The sequence below is a fragment of the Epinephelus fuscoguttatus genome, linkage group LG10, assembly GCF_011397635.1.
Source record: "Epinephelus fuscoguttatus linkage group LG10, E.fuscoguttatus.final_Chr_v1".
Lineage (NCBI taxonomy): Eukaryota > Metazoa > Chordata > Actinopteri > Perciformes > Serranidae > Epinephelus > Epinephelus fuscoguttatus.
In genome coordinates, this window is record NC_064761.1 from 16886422 (window position 1) to 16911832 (window position 25411).

The 25411-nt window shown below is 39.9% G+C and overlaps 1 protein-coding gene across 3 annotated transcripts in view; it reads right to left on the bottom strand.

Annotated features, from left to right (window-relative positions):
* Positions 1–25411, bottom strand: part of pde4ba (phosphodiesterase 4B, cAMP-specific a) — a 193668-nt gene that overhangs the window by 53610 nt on the left and 114647 nt on the right. For all 3 annotated transcript variants that reach the window (XM_049589019.1, XM_049589020.1, XM_049589021.1), the window contains 4 exons: positions 21741–21935; positions 18789–18825; positions 18435–18505; positions 13867–13919 (listed from right to left, as the gene is read on the bottom strand). In XM_049589019.1, the coding sequence (XP_049444976.1) occupies positions 13867–13919; positions 18435–18505; positions 18789–18825; positions 21741–21935 (356 nt within the window). The remainder of the gene's footprint in view (positions 1–13866; positions 13920–18434; positions 18506–18788; positions 18826–21740; positions 21936–25411) is intronic.

Here is a 25411-nt window from a genome sequence, read left to right on the forward strand (position 1 = left end):
GTTGACCCCAGATCAGTTTTTAACATGCACTGCGCGTGAACAACAATCGTGTGTTAGTGAGATAAACACAGTGGTCACCCTGGCAGATATGTGTCTCTATTTAAAGTCGGTGGGCTGCGTCAGTGAGAAGCCCCAGACAGGTGCACCCCTGTGGAGGAGTTATTGCTACTGGAGCCTCTGGCTTGAGCCGGGTGTGTCACATGACAACCTATTATGAGATCCTGGTTAATACAGTTTTTCTCAATTGTTTACACGCAATTTTGAAAACAGGGCTCCTTTTTTCAAAATATTCACACAATTATCCAAACACCACACTCAATTTGCATAACTCCTAGATTGTTTGCAAAATGATACACTTCAGTCAAAACATATACACATATTTATAAAAATGCTGTTTTGTTTTCATCTCACTAACACAGTCTTCAAATGATCAGACACTACTGCAGTCAGTTACACACTACAGTGATCAATACAAAATACATTTGTAAAAACCCCTATTTTAGGAAATAGCTGGTCTAGTGCTGGACTTTTTTGCCAGACATTTTTATGTAAGGGATAATTTAGATGACAAAAAGATATTGTCAAATCCACAACATTCTTCATGATTACTTTGAGGTATACAGAGAAAGTACACAAATACAACAAACAAACACAACATTGATTGCAGACTGCTGCAGACTGAAAATATTTATTTCTTACCATACTCAGTTACAGTAACAGATCAACAATGAAAATCAGAACAAAATAGTAGTTTTCTTACTATTGTAAAGTGTAGACAAATAAAAATTCCTCTGTTGGGTTTAGGAATGGGGAGTATGGTGGAAGGTATAAGACTGCAAATTCAGGGTGCTCATGGAACCAATTGTGGACCAGAGCAGATCGATGGAAAGATACATTGTCCCAAACAACAATGTTCTGCATGTGGTCCACTTGGTTTACAGTAAGCACCTGTGTGCTTCCACACCAGGTGGATGTGATCATCTAATTTGTTCATTAGTGTGGTCGTTGGCAAGCAGGGGCTTTGTAATGAGAAGGAAGTAACCTCACAATCCTTATCTGTGTCTAAGGTGTGATAATGCGTGTAGAGTTTTGCAAATCACTGTATGTAATATTTTGCAAAAAATGTGAAGCTGAGTCTGTGCTTATTGTTGTGCAACTATGGACAGATGTTTTGCTTCTTGAGTGTAAAGAGCTGTTAATTGTGTGAAGATTTTCATTTTAGTGCGTAAACAACTGTAAAAAACTGTAAATGACTGCATACACATAGCCTGTGTGTATTTGTGTGTCTGTGGAGTATGTGGTGTAGTGCTTTATATATGCAGTCTCTGAAGTGAAGTGCATCTTTCCTGCAGCACACGGTGATGATCACCACATGATCGACACATGAGCAGTCATGTATGTATGTAGCAACAATGTACTCTGACTGACAGCACGTAGTCCCTCGAGGAATGCTGTGGTGTATAGTCTAAAAACAAACCCAAGCTTCCCCGAAGGTCAACAGACCATTGATTCAATTTGCATCTCTTGTATATTTCAGTTGGAAATTATTTGTTTTTGTACATTTGTACCTTTTGTAGCAGAAGCAGGTCAACGAATTAGCCAACAACCATATTTGCCATATTTGACAGGGGTGTAAATCACCAGCTTCATCACGATATGATATTATATTGATTTGTTTGGATGACGATACAATGTTTGCCGATATCACAAAGTCTGTCACAATACGATTTTGATTCGATTCGATTCAGGAGCCTGCGATTGATATGACACGATATCATATGCCCATCTAACACAATCATTTACATCAACTCACAAAAACAACTAGAATATGATTTGACCATTTTATTTCTGAGCTCTGTTTGTTGTTTGAGCGGAGGCGTGCTTGCCCAGAAATGGTGACACGGACGTGCTATGTGAATTTCAAAATAAATGTGTATCTTTAAGATGATGATATGGATCGATGTTTTCATTTTGCATCGATACAATCGGATCGTTAATCAATGAATCGATGTATCGATGTGGATCGATGTATCGTTACACCCCTAATATTTGATTGTTTGTAATCTGAGCTGCCGTTTCCCACAAAAACTCACATTCAGATGGCTAACAGACACAATATTCCATTAGCAATTTCTCTAGTGGTAATTAGCCCACACATATCAACAGTGCTTCCCTGAAAAAGGACAGACAGATCATCTCAATCCCAAAAAGTTGGGATGGCCAAAAGTTTTGTTTGGGTTTTTTTTTTAATCTTTTTTAAATCAAGACCTTTACATTCTGATTAGCAGCATTTCAATGCAAGAAGGACACTAATCACAATGGGGATTTAGAGGAAAGTCTAGCATTACCTGCAACACATTAAGTGCTTTATCTAGCAGATCATTTATCTAGTGTTAACCTTAGTAGGTCTTCCAGATGGGTAACAATCTCCAACATAGGGGTGTCGGTGGCTTGGTGGTAGAGCAGGCGCCCCATGTACAAGGCTGTTGCCGCAGCGGCCCGGGTTCGAATCCAGCCTGTGGCCCTTTGCTGCATGTCACTCCCTCTCTCTCTCCCCCTTTCACACTTGTCTGTCCTATCAATTAAAGGCTTAAAAATGCCCAAAAAATATCTTTAAAAAAAAAAAAACAATCTCCAACATAGTGGTTGGACTTCTGAGCAGCTAGCTGTGGCTTTTTCAGATACTTATGGGTGCTGCATCCCTGTTTCATTTATCCTGGTTAGCTGGATATTTACAATGAATAAAGGGTAGTGTGAAAGGTCAGAGAGAGAACTTGTTTTGTTTCTGTGTTTTTTGCTTTAGATCAGCTCCTCATCTTTTGCCCTCTTTCGCACATCATATCTTCTCAGGCACCTCCTCGCTTATTCTTCCTCCCTTCTTGAGAAAACCCTCATCTCTGCTGCCCTCTCACCTCATCACCCCTCATCTCCTCCTTTCATCCCCCCTCCTGTTCTGTGTCTCTTGTCCTCCTCTCTTTGACCTCCTCCGTGCATTCCTGCATGCATTGGGCCACTGTTTGGTGCAGGGGGAGCGCAGGCTTCTCTAAGGATTCTATTAAATAACATTTGTAAAGAGACTGATGAGGTACTTTTCATTCACTGCCCTTTGCTCTCTGGAACCCGCTGGCTATAATGAAAAACATCTTATACGTGCGTCTGTGACTTGATAATATTTTGCAAGGACGATTATTTTTCTTGTTCTTAACTGCAGCCCGGCACAACACACGGAAATTGTGGATTTTTTAGTCCATGTTGTGCAGCTGAGGTTGGGTGATGGAAGATAACACATTCTTATACCTTAAAAGCTGATGCAGGTTAGAATTGGGTTTGTAGCTCATGAAACATTAAGCCGTTTGTGTTTTATTTTCTGATCTGGTTCTTTACTGGTCACTGGAAACAGAGTTCACAAGATAAGGTGAGGATCCTCTTGGATAAAAAAAAATGCATAGTCTGAATGCCAACCAATAGAATTAACTCTTCCCTGGCTGAGTCCAGTACACTTTCAAGTGAAGTTTCATGAGGACAGATTTCAATTTACAATTTGTAAGGTGTGATATGTGCAACTGTTTAGAGCGTACTACAACAAAAATAAGAGTCTACAGCCATGCTGGCGGCTCTGTTTAGCTGAACTTTGGCACAGTGGTGTTTTAAGCTACTTCTAACATCAGCATGTTAACATGCCCACAGTGACAATGATGACATCATGATGTTTGTAATGTTTAATGTGTTCACTATCTTAGTTTGGCAGGTCGACGTCCATCTGAGGCTGATGAGAATGTCATTGGTTTTGCTGGTACAGTATTTAGTCGTAAACCAAAGTATTGCACAAATTGAAATTTTGAACTCACATTGACACAAGAACAAAAAGTGAACCCACATCTTCATGACCTTTTGACATTTTGGATATAAAATGTCATCACTTCATTACTTTATTCTAATAGTCTTTATTCTAATCTTTATGGGAAATTTTGTGGTAATTAGTGTATGATTTCTTGAATTATGGCAAAAAAACAAAACAAACATATTTTCTGAAATCAGGGTGACCTTGACATTTGACAGCCAGATTCTAATCACTTCATTCTTGGACCCAAGTGGAGGTTCATGCCAAATTTGAGAATGTTCCCTCAACGCCTTCTTTAGATATGCAGAGTCGCACTGATCTGGACCCTTAACCATCAAAGTCTAATAAGTTCATCAGTGAGTCCAAGTGAACATTTGTGCCAAATTTAAAGAAATTCCCTCACTATGTTCTTGAGATGTCGCATCACAATGGACGGACACCCCGAAAACATAATGGGCTCTAGTTTCGCTTCGCCAACTGGGTGTGGCCAGGCGGATTTTGCAAGTTTGGCACACCGTGCGCCTGCTGCAGCTACTCCTCTTTCCCACCTCCGTCCCCCCTATCTGCGCAAGTCGGAAAGAGGGAGGAGAGAAGGCGTGGAGTGGGTTTTACACACATCACACCAATCAAATGAGCCCCTCTCCTCGCCCTTAAATGAGCCACGCAAAGGCATAATGAGAGTTTACTCAATTCGCCATGGCAGAAGAGAGCAGCAGCGTCAGACGGCCAAACATCTCCCAGGAGGAAACTGATGTTTTCGTCCGGGAGGTTCAAGCTCGCAGTGTCCGAATATACGGAACTGCGAGCAGACCTCCACGGGCTGATGATGCAAAGGTAGCCTGGGAGGAGGTCACCACAATTGTAAATCAATGTTGCGTTTCTCTCGTGCGCGCACGCTCTCTCTTTCTCTCTCACAGTCTCACTCTGTTTCTTTTCTTTTGACTTTTCTAAGATGACAGATGCTGAATATATACTCCCTGTCTGATGCTGTGGCTGTTTGTGGTTGGCTGAGAGGGATGTGAACTCATTAGTTTTGTTAATCAAATCAGGTTGGGTTTCCATTACGCGTGCCAAACGTGCCAAACGGTGCCAATCCCCTTTGATCTGACATCAGATGTGACGGGACAGTCGATATAGAGATACATTTATGTGCTGATTGCAGATACTTGCATTGAATAGTGTTTTTTGGGTATTTATTGCATTGTTAATGTGCCTGATATTCTGGAAACCTGCCTGTGAGGTTTTGGTGACGTGTGCGCACTGTCCGCTGGTCAGCCAAACTTCGTCATAGACCGGCTGCGCTCCCCCTGCGCTGACAGTTTTAGCGCACCTTCAGCGAAGCCTTTTAGCACAAAACTGTCTGCGCCAAGCTGGATCTGTCGACACCGCTGCCACACCCATCTCAGCGCACCTCGGTCTGCCAAACTATCAAACTGAGCGCGCCTCGGGTTGCGCTGCCCGAAACTAGCTCTGTGCGGGGTTCGCCACCCTGCGCCACCCTGTGCTGCGCCTGGAAACTAGAGCCCAATGTCTCTGGCCACAGCTATTACTGGTGTGGAGGCACGATAAAAACTGTGACCTAGTGGTGCTTGAATAAAGGTCAGGGGAATCACCAAAAGACCATTAACCTCTGTCCAGATTTTCACAGCAATCCTTCCAACTGACCCATTGGCCAACCCACTGTACCATTCCAAGGGCCTTGCTGCTCCCATGGTAAAAACCCAGATACCCACATTATTTTCCCAACTTAATCTGTAATACTCCTCCTCTCCAAACAATAAACTTCCAGAGCATTGATTGCCAAATTTAGCAGCAGTGTTATTTTTACCCACTGTTGTGTTTTAATAATGAGCTTTTACCTAAGACCCAGCTCGTTCAGTCAAGAATTTCCTGGTCAGACTGAGACAAAGACAGAGCGGTTCATAAGACCAGACTGTCCATCCCATAAGACTTGTGCTTGTGTGTGTACCTTACCATATACAGCAAATGTTTGTACAGTGTTTTTTTAACCTATTACATAACGGTTTCACATTGTCTAAATACCTTTCACCTATACAGTTAACTCAGACTTATTGTTCAGTTTTGACCAAACAGCAGCTCCCAGCTTTGAAATAACATGCACGGCTTCGTTTTGGGAAAATGTCATGGGGGGGCTTGGTCGCCTCGTACGAAAACACCTACACAATGGAACAGCACAACGGGATTTAAAAAGCCAACTTGTTGACACCTTTTCACACTGCCAAGCAGCCAGACACATACACGCACAGAGTGTATGGTGAATGAGGCTGGGTGAGTTCAAGAGCCCTTTCCCTCACCTATATCCTGTATGACAGCATTTTATCACAGAGGTCGACTTGACCAGGAAGTCAGGTCATACCTTTGCGAGGTTCTCACAGCTAAATAACACAAAAATGGGAGTGAATATTTCCTGGCTCTGTTATGATACCATGACACAAAACAGCTGCTTTGGATCAATGGCTCTCCATTCCGTGGAAATTTTCGGCACATGTGCGAGCAGACCTCACTAACCTGTTTGCGATTGTGACGTGATAATGGCTCTGTAAAAACAATGAGCCTCCTTTACAGTTTTCATTTTGAGATTCAATAACTGGAGTGTTGAAGGACACTGAAATCTGAGGATCAAATGGTGATAAAGTCTGAAACATCCATATGATTTGCCGTCAGTGTAAGTTACAGGCGATGTCATATAGAAAGTGCAAATCTTTACATTATCAGTCTGCTCTAGATTATCTGCATCATCTCCACCTTTTCCTGTGAGAAAAAACAGTATAGTACAGTATTTTTCCTACCCAGCATGCCATAGCGTACACTGTGTGGTATGAAAGCCACAACTGAACCATGACATGCTTTAACATATAGTCCAGACAATAGTACAGTGTGTACTTTGTTTTTTAAGGCTGTGACAGTAACACATGAGAACATGTTGGCAAACATACATACATTATCTACTGCACGCACAGCTCTGTGGGTATTTCCACTCATTACTGAACAGAGTAAATTAATGGGTGGGACCTGAAACACTGATAAAGTTGGTCCAGGTTGCATAACATGCCCTCAAAACACACACACCCGCAATTTAATTTAAACTGTCGTACAGTTTCTCCTCCCAGTTTTCTGAATTAATTTCTAATAGTTAGGTTTTTATCCAAATATAGCGCAAATTTTAACAAAATTTTCAGAAAACTGAAGAAGAAAGAAAAATGCAAACTGGGGCTAATTCTCCAGTCAAAACTCTGCGGAAGAAGACAGTGCATTACTATGATGTAATTAAAGAAGCAGCAGTCAAACCAATGGCTACAGAGAGTTTGGACAACTACTGTAATATTTCAGCTCTTATGTGCTCTTGAAAGAGTTCTTGTAACAGCCTGTGTCCATAAGTGTGTTAAAAGCCATCCAAAGATGAGGAAGAAAGTCTGCAGTGGCCTATGAAACGACAGTACATCATGACTATACGTCAGCATTTATTTGCTGACTCATATTCCACTGCACTTAGTGGTGTTTACCTATTATCCATACACCACCAAATGCAAACACACTTATTGTTATCAAACAATGCATACAGTACTGACAAAACAACAACTTACATAAATGATAATATTAAATGGTACTTGACCCCATTATGCACCATGCAAACTGTAGTAAACATGGTACTCATGTCGCAGATGGTTGTCATTACAAATTCTTTTCAAGGCCATATCTTCCAGTTATTCGAGGAAATCTGGTGTTGCTAAACCCTATTACTACAAAAAGCCTGTTTGTGATTTCGGTTTTCATGCGATACATGCTTTTCTTATTTGAGCTCTGAATATCACACACTGGCATAGAGTGAAGCTTAATGCTGTGCAGCTTCTGCCAGACTGATCATTCAGCCTCAATCGATTACTTCATCTGTTCCCAAAGGGCAATACTGTAGGTTAATGCATGGGTCAACCAGCAGACAACCAACCTATGAAGCCAACGTTGACCACTGAGAACTGAAATGTCCCATCTATGCAGCTTTGAGCATGACTGTGTGCATTCATATGACGAGAGATGCAGCACTACAAAAATATCTGGGCTCAGTTTATCACTTTATTAAATATGATTCGGGGCGGCTGTGGCTCAGAAGGCAGAGCGGGTTGTCCAGTAATCGCAAGATCAGCAGTTCAATCCCAGTGTTTCATTAATGGCATTTAACACATGCAAGCTATGCAGTTTTAGCTTTATATTATTTCTCTGTCTGCTTACACTGAATTAGCAGAATGAACCTTGTGCCCTGAGAGGGTGAAACAGGTTCACCTGTGTGTAATGCGCTGTGACTGTGCAGCACTGTAGGTATTTACGTGTTATATCATTGTATCAGCATGTGCGTGTTTGTGCAGTGTGTGGGCACAGACAATGGGCCTTTGTCTCTCTGCATCCTATTTTTCTCCTGCGAGCTGACACAGACACACACAGCAGCACACGCAGACACCTCATCTACACACCAGTTCCTCCTGGCTTCCGTCAAGTTACAACAGCTTAGAGACAGCAAAACAGGAACAATCTGATCTTCTCTTCCTGCCTCACACTTCCTGCCATGCCCCTCCTCCTCCTCTTCCTCCTCCTCCAGTGGTGATAAAGACAGAGTGAGGGAGACAAACAGATGAATGAAAAGGAAAAATAAAAAAACCTAAGGGGGTGAAAAGACAGCTGGACAGAGGCTGGAAATGAGTAAGACAGAGAGGGAAGGTGGCAGTAGGGGAGACAGAGGGAGGTATGTGTGTGTGGATGCGTGTGATTATGTGAATAGGAGGTGGTCTGCTGTGAGGATGTGGCCAGAGATCATGAGAAAACAGTGGGAAGATTCTGTGGTAGGCAGGGGATGACTGCACTCAGCCAAATTATAAGCTTTCGATATCAAGCATATACTAGTTAAATCTTGCGTCATTGTATAAATTTTATCATGTAAGTAAATACAACACAAAATGGTACTGGTGTGTTTTAAAAGAACGACCCTGGTGTAACTTTATGTGTCAATTTATATCAACAAATCCTATGAAGAGACCAAATTCAAATACAGTATGACATATGTGCCTAAAAACGATATACAAATAAATATGGTAAATGCCTATACTCTACACATTAAATACATTTAAACTGAGACTACATCTGACAGTTACTCTTGTTAAAGACTTATCAGCTAATTATTTTATTAATTAATAATTTATTTGCTGTATAAATGTCAGAAAACAGTAAAAAAAATTGGTCGATTATTCCAACCAACAGTCCAAAACCAAAAGATATTTTACTCTACTCACATAATATAAATAACTGAAAACAGCAACTTCTCACAATGTGGATTAAATGTTTGGCAGTTTGGCAATAAAAAAATGACTTTAACGGTTAATCAATTAACAGAGTGAATACAGATTTTCTGTTTATTGGCCAATAATTCAATTGTTTCATTTCTAATGTAGATTAATTACTGCATGTATAGTTTCACAAAAACTTAACAATACAATAACAATATGAAAAACCATAAACAACACAATAAGAGCAAACTTTAAGGCTTTGTCATTTGAAATTTAAACTATGGAAAAATATAAAAATTAAACTATTTTTTCTTCATACTGTGTCTTTGAAGTTGCTCTTTTTTACATTAATAAGAAAGGAGGAAGCACAGCTACCCTGGTTATGTTTATCGTAATGAAAGAACATAACATCTAAATGCTACAGCAGCTTTTTCACGTGTTCTTACGAGTTTTGTGGGTAACAGTGAGAAATAAGATATCAGGCTGTGGCTTTGCATTATTTGATAATATAAAAGAAGATAGAATGTCAGCTTTGTGCTTTAGAATATTGTACACTAATTTAATGTCAATGTTGAGCCAGGTTTTGCACATAGAGGAAGTTGATCAAATGTTTGCACATAGATAAGGAGGTGACGTGTGTACTTGCAGAGTCTCTGCAGTCAGTAGCACTTAAACTTCGTGAAAATATCAAAGAGCATAAAGTTTATTGTAAGACATAATGTGGTGACAACTTTATTTTCCCTTACATAGAAAGGTCCTGATGCATGTTATTAAGATGGTTTACCAGATACACACACACTGTTTCCCAAACTCTTTAACACACACACGCACACACACTCAGAGCACCTGATGAGCTGCGGTTCTGAAGGAGGAAGTGAAAACTCAGTCCATCTGCTTTGACAGGAAGTCAACAGAAGCCACATACAGGCATGCTGACGTCAATCAGAGCCACAGGAACACCTCCCCACCACACACACACACACACATATACACACACAAACACTCACACACACACTCACATTACTCACACTGATGCATATATGCCATGATAAACACTCATTTGAAACATCTTACTAATCCGCTGTTGCAAAATCGCACAAAGCAAAACTTAAATACCGTCAAACACTGAAATGCTCCCTTACACACGCGTTAATGTTTTAATAAATGCTTATATCCACAACGCACATAAATACAGTATAAACATAGACTTCCAAGTAACGTGCTGCTTCTTTTTATACAACATGTTTTCATACATTTCCGTAATAAAAACAAACCAAAAATAAAATCATAAAACAAGACTTTGGTCGGCAAAGCTTGTGTTTTGAAATGAAAACAAAAAAAAAAAACATTGTTATCATTGATGAAGTGAAACTTCATTGTCAGTAGTTCTACCTTAATGTCATATCTCACCCCAGTTGGTTTCATGTAAAACATGTTGGTTATTTGATGGTTAACTACACTCACTATTCTCAGTTTCATTGTTGCTCACCTCGGTCTCTTTTTACACAGCAACACATGTCGGTGTTTTCAATGTTCTGCCTAGAGTGTGGGAACATCTGCCTACAGATGTGAGGTTAAAAGTTTGATCATTTTATCCTTTTCATCAACTGCTGATATTTATTATCAGTGCCTCTCGGATTAACTAAAGAATAATACAAAGAGTGGTACAAGGAAAAGAATGATCTGAGATATCTCTCTAGACTTACAGTAAATTTTCATGCCATGAAAGGTTTTTCCATCAGATTACAATATTCTTGATAGAGGTGACCACAGCCACTGATATACTATAGGTGAAAGCATCAAAGACCTGTTATATATATATATATATATATATATATATATATATATATATATATATACAGTACAGGCCAAAAGTTTGGACACACCTTCTCATTCAATGCGTTTTCTTTATTTTCATGACTATTTACATTGTAGATTCTCACTGAAGGCATCAAAACTATGAATGAACACATGTGGAGTTATGTACTTAAAAAAAGGTGAAATAACTGAAAACATGTTTTATATTCTAGTTTCTTCAAAATAGCCACCCTTTGCTCTGATTACTGCTTTGCACACTCTTGGCATTCTCTCCATGAGCTTCAAGAGGTAGTCACCTGAAATGGTTTCCACTTCACAGGTGTGCCTTATCAGGGTTAATTAGTGGAATTTCTTTCTTTATCAATGGGGTTGGGACCATCAGTTGTGTTGTGCAGAAATCAGGTTAATACACAGCCGACAGCCCTATTGGACAACTGTTAAAATTCATATTATGGCAAGAACCAATCAGCTAACTAAAGAAAAACGAGTGGCCATCATTACTTTAAGAAATGAAGGTCAGTCAGTCCGGAAAATTGCAAAAACTTTAAATGTGTCCCCAAGTGGAGTCGCAAAAACCATCAAGCGCTACAACGAAACTGGCACACATGAGGACCGACCCAGGAAAGGAAGACTTCTGAGGATAAGTTCATCCGAGTCACCAGCCTCAGAAATCGCAAGTTAACAGCAGCTCAGATCAGAGACCAGATGAATGCCACACAGAGTTCTAGCAGCAGACCCATCTCTAGAACAACTGTTAAGAGGAGACTGCGCGAATCAGGCCTTCATGGTCAAATAGCTGCTAGGAAACCACTGCTAAGGAGAGGCAACAAGCAGAAGAGATTTGTTTGGGCCAAGAAACACAAGGAATGGACATTAGACCAGTGGAAATCTGTGCTTTGGTCTGATGAGTCCAAATTTGAGATCTTTGGTTCCAACCGCCGTGTCTTTGTGAGACGCAGAAAAGGTGAACGGATGGATTCCACATGCCTGGTTCCCACTGTGAAGCATGGAGGAGGAGGTGTGATGGTGTGGGGTGTTTTGCTGGTGACACTGTTGGGGATTTATTCAAAATTGAAGGCACACTGAACCAGCATGGCTACCACAGCATCCTGCAGCGACATGCCATCCCATCCGGTTTGTGTTTAGTTGGACGATCATTTATTTTTCAACAGGACAATGACCCCAAACACACCTCCAGGCTGTGTAAGGGCTATTTGACCTGAACCCAATCGAGATGGTTTGGGGTGAGCTGGACCGCAGAGTGAAGGCAAAGGGGCCAACAAGTGCTAAACACCTCTGGGAACTCCTTCAAGACTGTTGGAAAACCATTTCAGGTGACTACCTCTTGAAGCTCATGGAGAGAATGCCAAGAGTGTGCAAAGCAGTAATCAGAGCAAAGGGTGGCTATTTTGAAGAAACTAGAATATAAAACATGTTTTCAGTTATTTCACCTTTTTTTGTTAAGTAAATAACTCCACATGTGTTCATTCATAGTTTTGATGCCTTCAGTGAGAATCTACAATTTAAATAGTCATGAAAATAAAGAAAACGCATTGAATGAGAAGGTGTGTCCAAACTTTTGGCCTGTACTGTATATATATATATATATATACAGTACAGGCCAAAAGGCCAAAAAATATATACATATTTATCATCTGCACTAGAAAAAGATAATCAGCCTACTACCAGAATGGAAGAAAGAGAAAAAGATAAACTATAAAACTATACTTGGGATGAGACAAGTTGTGAACACTCACATGCCATCCCCTTTTAGGTTTATATGTCATCCTTTTAACAAGCAGTACCTTATTTAAACCTCCAGGAGTTACAGAGCAACATTTGTGTGTCTGGCCACCTGACAAATACAAGTCTGATATTTGGTCTCCACCAACTCCTGAGGGAAATACATGTATTTTAGCTTCTAAATTGTCCTCTGTGTTCACTACCGAGCTGCCAGCTGTGTCTGTCTGCTGTTTGGTTATGAGCAGGTATTGTATGATAGCTTTTTAGAACTTTTTCCACTGACAACAGTCGACTACTGTGGTTGAAGATGGCGCTATGAGAGCCGTGAGACTGAAACAAAACAGTTAGTTGTCACCAGACCGCTAAACAACAATTTAAATTCACTATAAAGCTCCATAAAACCAAGTGAAGCTGCAGATACAGGTAAAAATTCTGAGGCCAACCGCACCGGTCCTCACAATGCAGAAATGTCCTCACTACGACAGTTTGAAACGTAATTGGTCCTCATAAAGATAGAAATACACCACCTTACCTCTGTCGCTCAGTGTGTGTGTGTGTGTGTGTGTGTGTTTGTGTTGTGAGTCTAAGTGTGTAACAAATGGCCTTGGCTGAGCTGGTGAGCAGACGCTGATCCCAGTATCAGACAGAGAAATTCAAAAAGGAAAAACATTCACAAGCAACACACACACAAATTCATGTATAGTGCTCATGAACATACTCACATACTCACACACTGCCTCTTACTGGCGTAGACGTGTACATGCACATGCATACTGTACGCACACACACACACACACACACACACACACACACACACACAGCTGTTTAAAATCTAACGTGATGAGAGAAAAAGGGAGGTTTGCTGTTATCTGTGATTGAGCTGCTTTAATAGACCATACTGTGTGTGTGCGTCTAGAACACCACGTCGGTTGTGTTTGAACATGGTTAATGAGCTTGATGACAAAATGGTCTGGACTACAACGTTAGAGCTGAAGACAGATGTCGAAAAAAAGTGAAAGTCGTCACGTACACGAGTTCATGAGTAAAGGACGAGACAAAGCAGAGAGGCGAGGAGGGGGGCGGGAGTAGGAAACATAGTGGCAGAAAAATGCTAACGCCAGATATAAACAAGATAAAGATAAGTTCAGGATATTTCTCCGAGCCTCTTACCTGGGAGACAAACTCTGGTGATTGGAGGCTGAGTGGTCGCTGCAGGAGACCTTCTGAAAGAAGAACGACAGAAAAAAGAATGACATTAGATGTTGAATAATAATAAAAAAAAATACACTGTATATTTTCATCTTTAAATAGTTCAACCAAATAATAAATAACATATACTTGCAATAAGATAAAAGCTTAAAAGGTCAGACATTTGGTTAAAGGGACAACATTTTTGTGAATGCCATGATTCACTTTCTTGCAGACAGTTAGAAAAGAAAACTGATGCCGCTTTCATATATGCGCAATAAATACAGTATGAAGCTAGAAGTAGAAATATAAAATGAAATATAATAAGGGAGTGACAATATACATACTCTTATTGAACCTTTTGGTATGAGGCTTTTGGTTTGGTACGCATTACAAGCCAAACGATTCATTACAAAGCCACTGTGCCCTCTGATAACCTACAGGTCTTGTGTTTGAAACTACTTCGGTTTTGGTGTGAATTCTGAGGGCGATGGTGAGAGATAGTGGTGGATAAAACCACACCAAGCCAAAGAACAAGCCAACGCACAGCTACAGGCTCTCCTTAGCAGCTAACCCAGTGGCACAGTAACATACACAACCCCTGATCCTAAGCACGAGCTGCCGTGCAGCAACAGACTCTCCGTAGCAGCTAAGTCAGCAGCACACATAGTTGCACAGCACACACACACACACACACACACACACACACACACACACACACACTGAACTAAAGTACAAGAGCTACTCAGTGGCTATAGTCTATCGTTCAGCAGCTAACATTAGCACAAAGCACACAGACCCACAGCAGTGAGCAGTAACTGCCGGCGGACCAGGTAGCCGATTCGGCCACAAAGCCTGAAATGTACATTAGTGATGCTGTTTAGCTTGTGTCTATATGACTGATAGTATGCGCTGTAATGTCAGTAGTAAGTGGGGGGGTGGTTATGTTCAGGAGGGCTCCAGTGCGTTGTCAAGCAGGCATTTAAGCCAACCCAAAAAATCCTGGACACAGAAATGATCAGAAATAGTTTAAGGGTCCAACTCCACAGTTCAGTACAACAAAATTCTGAGTCTTTTCATGTTTTCAACAAGTATTTTCTAACATTTGAATTGAACTGTTGTGTTTTAGTTTTAGTTTTAGTTTACTTTAGTTGCCATGATGCACTGCTATGTTTTTACAGTAGTCCAGAACAGACAAACCAAACACTGGCTCTAGATAGGACAATTTGTGTTTTCACGTTGGCCACAGTTAGAAGCCACTCCACGATGAGAGCATCAGAAAAACACTTATTATTAACATGAAACTGCTTTATTCAGTGTTTTTACTGCTTTAGATAATGAGGTCTGTTTGTTTTAGAGAGGAAGAGACATTTGTGGATAATTTGGCTCCCATAAAAACCTCAAGAACGTCTGGATCTTAAGTTATCAGAGAAAATAGGTGAGCACAGATTAGCGGGTACTCGGCTTATGGCCCGTCTCCATGCTGAAAAGCGTCTGAGAAAAACACTGATATGTAACATGAAACTGCTTTACTCAGTGTTTTTATTGGTTTAAATCAACTCGTCTGTTTGTTTTAGAGAGGAGGAGACCTCTGCTGATAATTTGGCTCCCAGTAAAAACTCCTGAACAATGAACACTGAAAGAGTTCTAACTGGGAGAAGTTTCAGCTGGTTGCAATCTGCAATCCTCACTACTAGATGTCACTAAATCCCCAATAAATCGTACACACTGTTCCTTTAATAAGGGGTTCCCCCATGTTCCAGTCATATATCCTCATCAGTAAGACTATAGTTGGCAGTCAAACAGTTCATCCTCATTCTATATGCATCCAGACGCTGAGCTCAGCATCCTCACTTCTGAGAGTGACAGCTGGAGAGCGGACAGCTGACAGTGTACTGATACATTTCCTTTCAGCAGAGACTCAGTGACTACGTTTACATGCACAAAATACTGAAAAAAAACCCAATATTCATTCTAAGCTGTGTATGTGGCTTATGAAAATGAATATTCCCATTTACATGCAGTCTTGAATATCGCAATTAATGTGCCCTAACATGTTGTTTATCACATCAAAATATGGACAAGTGGAATGGCTGAAGCTGCTTGTCATTTTGTTTTTTTGCATCAAAATTCGATTTTCCAAAGTTTCCCACCAGCAGCGGACTTGTTGGACCGTACAAACACAGCCTCCATCTTTCACTCCTCCAATTACCTCCTTGAAAAGGTTGGCGTCACAAAATGTGCGCAGCGAAAAACCTGTTGGTATCCAAATTTTATAATTAGAATTAAAGTAGGTGTGTATCTCCTTACAACCAGAAATGTGGGACTTACTTTTGGGCGTGCATCTCTACCACACAGCCTTTTTAACTGTTGGCAAGTTGGTTTGTTTACAATATATCCATAACAATGCACAGGGCTAACTGTAAACAGACAAAAGGCTGTGTGACGCAAACTGCGGTTAAAACCCCAAATGAAACACATATTCCGAATGCGCTGTAGATGTTCAAATAATGCTATAAAGACCCAGATAATACCAGCATATGTCCTCATGATGAATGATGAAAATGCTACATTCATACACTGTTTATATGCCCAGTATCAAAATAAGAATATCGTCATATTCAGAATACTAGTGGAATATTAGTGTGAATTTAAACACAGTCATAGATTGGCTGCCTATGCATTAACATGCTGGTTCATGCCTGTACATGTGTGTGCGTTTTAGTCTCTGCTCTCGTCTGTGTGCGGGTGTCAGAGCCGAATGTAGGTCAGTCAGGCTGCAGGTATTCAATACAGCAAACTGAGGGTTAATAAATCCTGTGGATGGGGAGAGCGCTCTTAGCATCTTTAGAAACTGATACACACACACACACACACACGAGCCTGAAGAATAAAGGGAAAGGTGCCCTACATAGATGTTTCCAGTGTATCAGCATCTGCAGTCAGCATCACGCGTCACCTCCATGGTGATGCGTGATGCTGACTGCAGATGCAGATTTAAAGAACTGCTTAAAGGTTTTGTCGATTAACTGAACAGAAAATTCATCAGCAGCTCTTTTGATAATCCAACAATCATTAAGGTAATTTGTCAAGCAAAAATACCAAACACTCCACTGTTTCAGCTTCACGCTTTGCTGATTTCTACGCGTCACATTACTTTAAACTGCATATCTTTGGGTTTAAATAGCTGACACATGAAACAAGCAATTTGAAGATGACACGTTAGCGTTAGGAAATTGTAATGGGCATTTTTTCATTACTTTATTACTTGATGACTGAACTAAACTATGAATGATTAATTGAGAAAATAGTCTACAACATGTCTTGAATCACACATGGGCTTTTTACTCCTGGAATTAAATTCTGGTTTAGTTTTCTTTTCAGATATGCTATATAAAGATCCAAACCATAGTATCAGGTTTTCTGTGTGTTTCTGTCGTGACAGGCTTTTGTCATCTATTTCCAAATTGTACTTCATTATTTGTGAGACACAAATATGATGCGCTGGCCACTGAAGCGGCGCAGAATAAATGCAGTGGGGACAGCAAATACTTTAAACGCATACCAATGAGGCATTCCATCTGTGCGAGTATCTGTGGGAGTGTTTTTGTGTCTGTGCCTCGCCACAACAGAGCAATCTCTGAAAGAGCATTTTAATTGACTGATGCACTGAAGGAAACTATTCTCATGTTTCTCAAGAGACAAAAGAGGAGGGATGGATCTAAAATTAGAAACCCACTTTAAGTGCTAAATGGCTGAAGACAATGGGCTTTAATTAAAAATCAAATGATTAAAAAAAAATGAAAGTCTGTGGCAATAAAAGGTTTCTCAATATCTTTATTTAAACTATAATCTTTACCAATGTGCAAATGGGCCCTTTTTTTACATTCTTAAAAGATCTCAATCCATATTTCTAATTTATCATTCATTTAATGTTATATTAAATAATGTTCAGTTTGTTATTGAGTCTCCACTCTAACATGTTTTAGACCCCACAGATAGAAATCTGCATTGTGTGTCTCTGTGTATGTGCTGATGGCATGTGCTGAGTTTGTTTCAGCCACTAAACTTTAAGTGGTGGCAACAGCCTGGTGTCTGTGTACAGCTCAATACTTCCACCTTGTGGTGAAATAATGAAACTGCACTCTGAGTGTGCATGTCGACTACATGAGTGCCTTTGACTTCTTTTGTGATTTAAAAATCCGTGAGGAGGATAAATTTTATGTATTTTCACTCCCACAAGATTAACTGCAAAACATTTATTTTACTTCAGTCATTTTTATTTTTATTTTGCCCTTAAGAGAATATGGGAAACGAATCCCGAGAGTCTAAGTGGACTCCAACTTGATTTGTAGCTCTCTTTTACGGTCCCAGTGATGGCTTTTAATAAAATACAGAGATCATATTTTACCCTCAAGTGGCTCCTTAAGAGTCTGCCACAAGTATTTCTCTGAAGTTGTCAGAGTCAAAGCAGGTCAGTCAAGTAATCCAAAAAAAAAAAGCCACGTAAAAACATGTTTGATTGATGGCAGCAATTCATTAGTGCTTACTTGCTGGAGGCACACTGGACATTGGTCAGTACCGTGAAGTTATTCCTCACACTTCGAAGGCTTGCCAGAACCTATAAAGGAAGACAAAGAGATCATCGTTAAGATCCTTTGTACCACGTGTTTTTAAAACCCTCTTAACAGTGTGGTTATTTTGTGTCTGCTTGGTTGTAGCACAGAATTAATAAATTTGGAATCATATAGAAGTAATCAGAAAATGATCCATTCATACAAGACATGTTTGTTTGAACTTAGACACTGATAGTGTTTTTACATTTTGCTTTATCAGTGTTGGCAACTGCTGGCAAATTAGTGCTGATATCAAACTCTTTTAGGGATAGACAGTGGGATATTTACCTGAGCAAAAGGCGTTACGATCAGGTCATCACCGTGTCTGCGAACACACACACACACACACACACACACACACACACACACACACACACACACACACACACAAAGAGAGAAGGGGTGAGAAACTTCCTCAAATACGATGCACACCGCATGTCAGGTTCTTGCTGTTACATAAAGCTCATATGCTTTCTGCCTGCATGGTCATGGTGGTTAAAAGCAAGATGTTAAGCAAGGACAGTAAGCAGTGACGACTGTGACCCTGCCAGCCTCATTACTATAATTAACTGAAAGAGTCCAAAGAGAGAGAGAGGAGAGAATGGAGGACGGTCATGGGTCAAAGACAGGAGTGGTCTGTTCCGACTGGATGTAACCTTGTAAGGAACTTAGCTCTAACAGTGGCCTATTTTTGTAAGCTGAGACAGGGCAAAATGTTGAATAACTCCTTTGCGGGTTTCAAATCATTATCGTGTTACAGTATGCAACATCTGGAGTCATGTAGTGGACATTATATATCACTATATATCCTCCACTGGGGGGCAGAGCAGCAGCAGAGCCTCAACAGAAGCCTGCTGTACATCCAGTGATGTAGTTTAATGGTGGAGCAGCATCAGAACTGTGGCTGCAGTCGATAAAAATCTGTTCATTCTGGCAAAAGTCTTGCTTTATATCTAAGCTTTATTCAACTTGAATTGGTTTTAAGTAGGGCTGCTGATAATTCAATACTATTGTCTGTAAACTTACACATTTAAATTTATCGTCACCTGGGGTAAAATTATTCTTATAGTGAGAGGAAACACAGAACCCACAGACTTGAACATAAAACATATAACATACATTCATTACATATTACAAATACTTCAAACATATGCTAAAAACTCTTTCAACAATAAACTTCAGTAATTATATGATAATATGTTTTTGAGTTACACAGCTGTTTTGAATTCATGACTCCAGGCATATTAATGTAAGAAAATATTCTTGTTAATATTTGGGTAGCAGCACAACCCGTATCACTCCGCCCTAATACTTCTCAATCAATCAATTAATTTAATTTACTGAAGACTCAGTTCACAGTCTGGGAAAAAAAGAATTGGAGTTAAAAGCATATAATTTTCAATATTGCGGACCAATATCTCTTCCATCCATTGAGTCATCTGTGAAGTAATGTCTACAATATTAGCGCGTCTCCACTTTAGTAGAATTCAAGAAATACAAATGTTCTATCGTCTTTTTAATTAGACTGATTATTATGTCAGTGTGCTTTGACACAGTATCACACAGGACTCAGTATAATGTTACTGAGGTGAGGAGACAAGTGACTGTTCCTGGTTCACTGTGTGAACCAGGAACACCGTCAAAACTTCTGACAGAAACATGAATAAATAAATGAGTGAGAAAGTCAATCAGTGAATCTATTTGTAAACATATGTATCTAAAAAAAGAGCTTTTTTTTCTCTAGCACCTCATTTGTATTTATATTTATATTTTACTGCAAATTCTTCATAAATTTAAATTTCCTCTTCACTGTTTCAGTGTATCAGGTATCTGGGTCGTTCCTGTGATACAGCAACATTTCAGCCTCATAACTTTAGGAGACAAAATACTGATTTTTCATGTTTTCCGAGTTGTAGGTGACATGTTTAACTATCAGAAAAAACACACTGACCATTCTCAGGCACTCAAATAATAAACCTTATGGGTGGATTAGATTATTTTTGGTTTGTAGACCTAACAGAGGGGAAAACTTTGAGTTACAAGTGTCTTTAAGTTCAGCTGTGTGAGTGATCCAAATCCAGCTAGCTAACCTTCTACACATAAACAGAGCTTCTATAACTACATCAAATGTGTGTTTGTTTGTTTGTTGATCAACTTTCCTCATAATTAAGCCGAACAGGATGGACCTCTGAGAGTGTGGCAAACAGACAGTTTGTGCTCACCATACTTTACTTCTTTAAGTTCCCTCCAAAAATATTCATTTCCAGACAGTGGTCGCAGTGGACACAGAGTCTTCTCCAAACAGTTTTGGAAAGAGAGAGTTTAACATGACCAATAAAGCAATTAAAGAATATTTTAAGTATTTCAGATTCTTGTGGTTTAAAGTTCTTGTAAAAGTTGATTACTTTGCAGCGGGGACATCGTAAAATCAAGCGCACATACCAAGAAAAGCTCAGTAAAGTTAAAAAAAAAAGTAATGTGCATTATTCTGTGTTTATGTGATAAAGAATCTGTAATTAAAGTCATGTGATTTAAAGAAAATATAAGGAATTAATTCATGGGGACAGAAATGTTGCTGCATAACAGGAATCACCTTTACAGAGAGCAGCTTTACAGAGGGTGGTGAAAACTGCACAGCGCTTCACCAGGATGGAGCCTCCATCCTTTCAGGACCTCTACACCCAGCTGTATAGGAAGAAGACCAACAGGGACCCCGACCACACCGGCCACAAACTGTTCTGCCTGCTGCCGTCTAACAGACTTTCCTACACCACCAGAGCTCAGAGACAGCTTCCTCCTACATCCAAATTTTAATATTATAATGTCACTTTACTTTTTATATACTTTTACTCTGTGTTTTACAACTGTTAACACCTCTGTACGTTTTAATATATATGTTTATATTATATATTCCTGTTTATTCAGTGCAATTACTGTCTAATTCATACAACTTTATTTAATATTTATTATATTATATCCCTTATTTTAACTTATAAATGATATAAATAATGATAAAAAAGTTCAAACTTGACCCATCTATTAAGAAAATGAAAACTACAAAACTACTAAACTACAATTATGAAAAGCACAATAACATCTATATACTGCACATACATTATGTGAATGTGCATCTTCCTAGAGATGTGTATATGTATCCCTGCTTGCCCCCTCCAACTCTGCCGTGTCCATGCTTATGCTTTGTGTGCATGCTGTGTGTATATGCGTGTGTTTTATATTTACAGTTCAGAGGCGATGGAGGAGTTTCGTGACATGGACTTGGGTGACAGATCATAGTCGCTGTCCGAGCGGTACAGGAAGGACTCTCTGCGCTGATTGTGACCGGGGAAGTTAGTGTGAAGGACGAGACCAGAGCCGGGGGAGGCCTGAGGGTCCAGAGGGCTGCAGCTGGCAGAGGGGCCATTCTCCACATCGAAACTGAAAACAGATACACAGGGAGTTACATTTAATTGCAGATTTTTTTTTTAATTTTTTTTTTTTTTCCAGTTAGGTTAAGCGTAGAGCAATAAAGGAGAAAGACATTTTAAAAAATCGGGATAGGAGAAGTCAGGGGCTGGATTAAAGATCCAAGACAACGTAGTGTAGGTTTTCTGGCAGCATTAGAAACACAACTGATAAGGTAGGTACCCTGATAAGGTCATAAGTAAGTCAACAAAACTTTGAGATTGCCATGAAACACTCCTTTATGACCTTCAACAAATCATATAAACAAGATAAAGTCTGTTTCTTGTGTTTCGTTTTCATTAGCGAATGCTCTTTAAATCACTGAGCATGAAGTGATTCAAAGAGCAATCCTCTCACATGTGCACAATCAACATCCCCTTAAGAGATGAGCTGCAGTCACTCACTCTTACAAATAATTATGTACAGTGGATGATAACGCACATGAATGGACTTGACATGACTGGGCAAGAAAGGGCAGAGTGACATGCTGCAGTGCACAGTGTTCATTCCACTGGTGGAAATTAGTGAGGAGGGCAACGTGGAACGTGGAGGAATGGGGGAAGGAGACACCATCAGAGAAGAGAAGAGGGAACATCACTAGACAGACTTTTTTTTATGTCTGTGGTGCATCTTTGCAGAGATCAAACAAACTGTGCACATCAGATATGTTGTGTGTATGACATTTTCTGCTGGAGTTGGACTTTTTGCAAGGCACTCTCTTTTATCTCTTTGTTCTGCCTCGATGACCATGACTTCCCCTTCTGTATAGTAAACACAAACCAGCAGAGAGGGTGCTGGTTACACTACAAACTTGAAGTCCCCCTCTACCCCAAAAATGTGTTTTGCTCATTTTAATGTTTGACCTTCACAGTGCAGAACGATGAACACGCAGTGTTTAGTCAAAAGCTGTTTTCACATCCATCTGCTGCAGAGGGAATGTGTCTTAAATCCGAGTTTAAAACGTGATTTTGTGACATCACAACTAGCTCAAAAGCCTCATAAGGGCTTGTGTGCAACTTACACACGTATGATGTGAAAATCTAAAAATTTAAGCACATGAACATTGCAACTTTTTTTTAACAATATTTGCATATTTGTAAATTCCTGATTTTTTATATATTCCAAGCATAGTATTTTTTATGAAACATGTCTGGAGTGGATCTTTACTGCTCCTACCCAGCTCCTCTTCTGTTCATTATAGTGAAATATAGGAATAAAATATAAATATGGAAACGCATCAGTTCACATATGCACAAATACCTATCCGGACAATGTGTAGATGTGAAACCTCTAATGAACAGGCTGCTGCTGCTGCACATGGGTGATGTGCTTTTGTTCAGGCTCCCTGTGGCAACACATCATAAGTAATAACTCTTAACATTAAGCTTTCTTTAAAACCATTTGTAGGACACATGGGACTGGATGGGTGGAATGTCTTATGGGGTTTTTTTTTAACCCCAGGGAAAGTGGGAAACTGAGGGTCTTTTTTTTTTTACACAAATGATGGGAAGCTGAAACAAAAGTAAATTACATGTTTGACATCAGAGCTAAAAGCGCTATGTGTAAAATGAGACACAGTCAGTTGAAAATAATTTCCACAGGGGAGAAAAGACAGGAACACAAAAGAAAGTGTCTCAAAATGCATAAAAATTAATACAAAAGAATACAAGTTACAGTAGTTTGAAGGTGCTTTTTAAAAACAAGCACAGATTTGGCTCCTATCAGATGACGTGGGAGGCTGATACAAAGTCGAGGAGCAGCCACAGTAAAAACAGGGTCACCTTTAGATTTCAGACCTGACCTTGACACAGCCAGAACACTCTGCTCTGAAACCTAGAGGCTCCTCACAGTGGAGAAGCATTAACAACTACTGACCCCTGAGAACAACTGCTGACCTTGAGACCTTGTGTGTAGAAAACGAAATGATCAGATTGATCAGGGAGTGACGGAAAGAGGCTAAAACTGGAGTCACTGTGTGATCCGGGTCATGTGTTTGTTAAAAGGATATGTGAGTGAGACAGCTTGGTTTTGCTGCCTGAGGAAGAGGAACAGCTAATGACCTTTTTTTCTGTGAGGTATGACGTCATACTTAGTGCAAAGTTTGTTATTCGGAGTTCCCTGTTTAACTTTCCATTTAAGTTTCTAAATGCGTCATAATGATGCACTAAATGCTATAAAACAAAGAATGAGGGGTAAATTAAAAGCGTGCGTGTCTTATACATACATACACGTGCGTGCCTGCGCTACCCACCATGCATTGAATGCCTGACTGCTCTGCCCTCGGGTCGATCCACTGGCTTTGTGTGCTGTGATCACGTGTGAAGACGACTAATTCTGGAGCCAGTGCGGGCGAGTCTACTCATCCACAACAACACACACACACATCTCACAACTGTCCCCATTTTTCTCTCTTGTGTTCTAAAAGCTAGAGAGCTTCACATTAACTTTGCAGATGAAGATGATATACTGTGCAGTCACCCAACAGTTAGTCAACCACACTTAGTCCAGCATGTCAAACTAAGAAGTACGCCAATTCTTCATTTGCTGACTTTCCTGAATCCCCATGTTAGGTGACCTTTATACAGGTATTAGCATAATATGCACACAGGGCACTTAAGGTTGTCCTGTTGAAGAACAATAGACTTGACGTAGTATTACCTCTCTCATTCTTACACTTGGACATCTCATTGTGTGTTATTACTTACATAACACACATCATCAGCCTCTTTGCTCTTTCTGTTTGGCTTCTCAGCATAAAACACCATCATAACTGTATCTTGGCTGCAACCATCTCACATGACATACATGACTGTAAAGACATTCTCATGAGGATGTGACTCAGCTCATTGTCAGATCACAGCGGATGTGTTTGTCTGGCAGTAGTACAACACATGACATTAGTAACATGGTGCATATGACAAGCGTCCAGCCTGCTCTGACAGGTCAGGTAGCCGAAAAAAAAACCATGTGAAGCAGGGTAAAGTAGTAATGCACTTCAGTACAGTTTGGGTATTTGAACTTTACTTGGGTATTTCCTGTTTCTGCTACTTCTACTATGATACATCTCAGAGGGAAATATTGAGAATAAGATCTGACATACAAAATATGAGGCCTTATTGTAGGTTAAGCTTTCCAACAGTATATAAAGTATTCACAGTTGACTCCCACATGAATGCATCTATAGCCATATTCATGACTAGTATTACCTGGGGACCTCATGTGATTTAGAAATTACCCCCCAACATCTGTGTTTCATGCGACCCATTCACACAGGATAAGCGAAGTCTGTATTTTACCTGAATTTACCTACTCTCTCCCCAAGGTATGAAGCGCACAGTCATTTGTAACCCCACTCTACACATCACAGCGCTACTGTATAGTGTTAAGCTTGATTTTTATTTTAAATGGGAGTTTAACAATCAGAGGTGAGTATGCAGCACACTGTCACA